The following is a 4,093-nucleotide window of genomic DNA, read 5'->3' as shown; positions in this document are numbered from 1 at the left end:
ATATCTGACACTCTGGGCATGAATCACAATAGGCTTTAATATCAGCATGCCTACCGGGCCAGAAGAACCTTTGCAAGATTCTCTCAGTAGTTTTCTGGATCCCCAAATGGCCACTCATAATGTGTCCATGTGCCAGATCCAGAACTGTTCTCCTATATTGCATTGTCACGTGTGCACTCTCTTGTGGTTACAGTTGCTCAGTCCGAGGGGCCTGAGCAGAGGGGGAGGATATGTGATACCTGTGCAGGACAGGTTGTGGAGGGGAGGTATATTTCTCCAAGGTTCCTCTCATATGTGAAGTAGCAGTCCAGAGACTCACCTGCTGCCTAATTAATGAGGTCTTCAGAAGGAAAGTATTTAGGGAAAGTCAGGTGTGGAATTCTCTCTCTCTACCTGGAGACACAGGGCTGTCTGTGTGAGAGCCACATGCAAGTAAGGTTGCAATACTGCTGTGTTTGTTAGCTGGCAGGGAGAAGCCCTCCAGTTGTTAGTTAGGGCTGTACTGTGTATAGTCAGTGCCGGACAGGCAAGGAGTTTTGTTTGTAAATGTTTTTTGTTTCTTTTCTTGCAATCTTCTGCAATAAACCTGACCCAGAGTCAGCTTCTACCTACCTGCTGCTGTTTGCCTCGAATTGATGGAAAAAGAAGCGTGACCTTTGACTCCAGCAAAGGCGATCCCTAACCTATTTCTTACACTACCCAAAATAAATACTTCATTAAATACTTTCACAATAACTAAAAAGTGTTGCCCTTATCCCTAAATGGTTCATTTCAATGTTACAAAATCTGTTTGTAAACTTATATGATGTGAGTCCAATGATAGCAATAGGATCCTGCATATGCAGATATATCAATGCATTGCCCTGGCTATCTATTCCTGATTGTGACAGTTCTCACTGCTACAAACATGCTGTCAGTATGGAACTATCACTAGGGGCCATCTGTAAATATTCAATTACAGACATAAACATCTCTCTTTACTTTTACCATCATAGACAGTAGTAAGTTGTACACGGTCCCTTGCTGGAACATTGGGAGAGAGAAAAACACAGCCAGCGGTTATGTGACTCAGCACTGCTACATTATTGACCACTATGTGAAGATAAATCAACTTCATGCTGCCCTGTGAATGTGACATATCTTATTGTTATCAATATATTTTTTTCTTTTTAGTGATCACATTATTTAATTATTTTTATAAATTATCGCATTTATTTTAGGAACACCATTCAACGTGTAATGACATCTGTCTTCCTGGATATAGGAGATCTGGAAACCAAAACATATACTGCTGCTATTTGTGTGTACCTTGCTTTGCTTGGGAATTTTCTGATGGAATTGGTAAGGACTCTTTATAACTACCAACCTCTCTTTAACTACTCTTTAAAAGTATGACAAACATCCTTTTTCTTCAGATATGAAGAAATGTGAAACCTGCCCAGAAGATGAATGGCCGAATTCAAGAAAATCTGCTTGCCTGAAGAGACCACTTGATTTTTTATCTTTTTATGATCTTATTGGAACATTGTTAATATCGCTTATTTTTATATTCTTTGCATTTTCGATTATCATTCTAGTTATATTCATTAAGTATAGAGAGACCCCTATAGTAAAGGCCAATAACAGAAATCTCAGTTATACCATTCTTATCTCTCTTATGTTATGCTTTCTTTGCTCCCTTTTGTTTATAGGTGATCCTGCCAGGGGGACTTGTCTGTTACAGAATATTATTTTTAATCTATGTTTTGTTGTTGCTAATTCTTCTATTTTGGCAAAAACCATCACAGTTGTAATTGCTTTTAATGTTACTAAACCCCACTGCAGATTCCGAATGATTTTGAGGAAAATGTCACATGTGTTTGTTGTAATTTGCTGTATAGGTGAGTTTGGGATCTGTCTATACTGGATCACATTACATCCTCCCTATCCTGCAAGAGATTCAGTGTCTAAACCTGGGATCCTTATATTATATTGTAATGTTGGCTCTCATGTTATATTTTATCTCGCTCTCGGGTATAACAGTTCCCTTGCACTTTTATGTTTTCTTGTGGCTTACTTTGCAAAAAAGTTGCCTGATAGATTTAATGAAGCTTATTACATCACATTCAGCATGTTGGTGTTCTGTAGTGTATGGATCTCATTTATACCAGCGTATATCAGCACTAAAGGCAAATACATGACTGCAGTGCAGGTTTTTGCCATCTTAGCTTCCAGTACTGGACTTCTGGGATTCATATATGTCCCAAAATGTTTTATTATTATATTTAGACCTAAATTAAATGTCAAGAAGATTAGACGTTAATAATGCTTTTTACCTTTTATGTTGCCATAGACATGCATTATCTTATACAATCAAATATATCATGAAAATACCAATTCAATAAATACTAGGATTCACTTATATGTCACATCTTGCTGAATTTTTAATCATATTTGTAAATGGACAATGATAAAAAAAAAAACTGTAGTAAAGATTATTCTTCTAAATGGTGGATCCAATGGGTAGTTTGAAAACAAAATGTGGAATTTTCAATTTTTGTAATTTAGACAAGGAAGCACGACTTGCTATAATAGTATTCCATTAATAAAGAAGCAAATTAAACACATGTCAATATCATTTTCATGAACATATATCAAATCACAGGCTTCTCCTGCCGGACTTTCCTGAATATCCTGGAGATTGCATGGGGTAAGACATACTGTAGAGCCCATGTGATCAATGCAAGAGCCCGATTGTATATGACACATGTAGAGTGTGGTTTTCCCTAGCCAAGAGTGTTCCAGTGTGCTCATAGCCGGAATTTCCTCTTGTAGTTTATGAAGTAAAGGGAGAAAGTTAATTGGGACAATTTTTTAAGAGGAATACAGACTTTTATACCCATATAAGGGACACAATCTTTTTCCCATTTGAAGGGAAACTCCCTAGAGATGGCCGATCTCTTTTGATGCTCAATATTGCATCCCAGTAAAAGTGACTTGCTGGCGTTCACCTTGTAATACAAGATCCTGCCGAATTCCTCTAGAACTTTTATCGTGCTACCTAAGGATTCTACTGGCTTTGATAGTACCAGGACCACGTCGTCTGGACAGACCAATCTTATATTGTCTCGAGTCGCAATGTATACCCTCAATCAGGTCCGATTCTAGCATATTTGCTGCCTGAGGCGAATATTAAAATGCTGCACCCCCACCCCCGCTCCCTGTTCAGTAAATGCTGAAAACTTTACTAACAATTCACATCCCCACAGGCAGCTCCCCGACACTGTGTGACTTACTACAGGTTCTGGGAGTCATTAGTGGCATCTAGTAGCTTATAGATGACAATCTCTTCCATCAGTAGGACTTTATTCCGGGTTCTCCAATCCATGATGTATTGCTGCTGAGTTCACGGCCAGATATCTTCAGCTCCGTGCAGCATCTCCACTCGACATCCCTAAAAATACCACAGTCACTTACAGTATAAAGTCTCCTGGATAACAACACTGTGAACCTAAATAATATATACCCCTCACAACACAACTGACCGCACTCTCCACACATATAAAACATCCCTACACATATATATATATATATATATATATATATATATATATATATATATATATATACATATATATATATATATATATATATATATATATATATATATATATATTCTACTGGAATTATAGCATGCACAGCACACCAATCAATATACAGTATAAATAGTATCTGGCCCCAAATAAATCTATACACCCCCCCAGGAAAATAAGAATCTGGCCCCATATAAATCTATACACCCCCCCCCCCCAGGAAAATAAGAATCTGGCCCCATATAGATATATACACCCCCCCCCCCCCAGGAAAATAAGAATCTGGCCCCATATAAATATATACCCCCCCCAGGAAAATAAGAATCTGGCCCCATATAGATATATACACCCCCCCCCCCAGGAAAATAAGAATCTGGCCCCATATAAATATATACAGCCCCCCAGAATAAACAGAGCATGGTCCCTCATATAAATATATACAGCCCCCCAGAATAAACATAATCTGGCCCCCCATATAAATATAAACATCCCCCCAGAATAAACAGAATCTGGTCCCATAT

The 4,093-nt window shown here is 38.1% G+C and overlaps 1 protein-coding gene across 1 annotated transcript; it reads left to right on the top strand.

The window, feature by feature from the left end:
• Positions 1-401: 401 nt before the first annotated feature.
• LOC140104040 (vomeronasal type-2 receptor 26-like) lies at positions 402-2,559 on the top strand. Its single transcript, XM_072127378.1, has 3 exons — positions 402-432; positions 1,221-1,341; positions 1,416-2,559. Exons 1-3 carry the CDS (start codon positions 427-429, stop codon positions 2,300-2,302), a joined length of 1,014 nt encoding a protein of 337 aa, XP_071983479.1. The 5' UTR covers positions 402-426; the 3' UTR covers positions 2,303-2,559.
• Positions 2,560-4,093: the final 1,534 nt, after the last annotated feature.

The sequence above is a fragment of the Engystomops pustulosus genome, chromosome 10, assembly GCF_040894005.1.
Source record: "Engystomops pustulosus chromosome 10, aEngPut4.maternal, whole genome shotgun sequence".
Classification (NCBI taxonomy): Eukaryota; Metazoa; Chordata; class Amphibia; order Anura; family Leptodactylidae; genus Engystomops; species Engystomops pustulosus.
The sequence above is the reverse complement of the archived record's forward strand: the minus strand, read 5'-3'. Positions and strand labels throughout refer to the sequence as shown.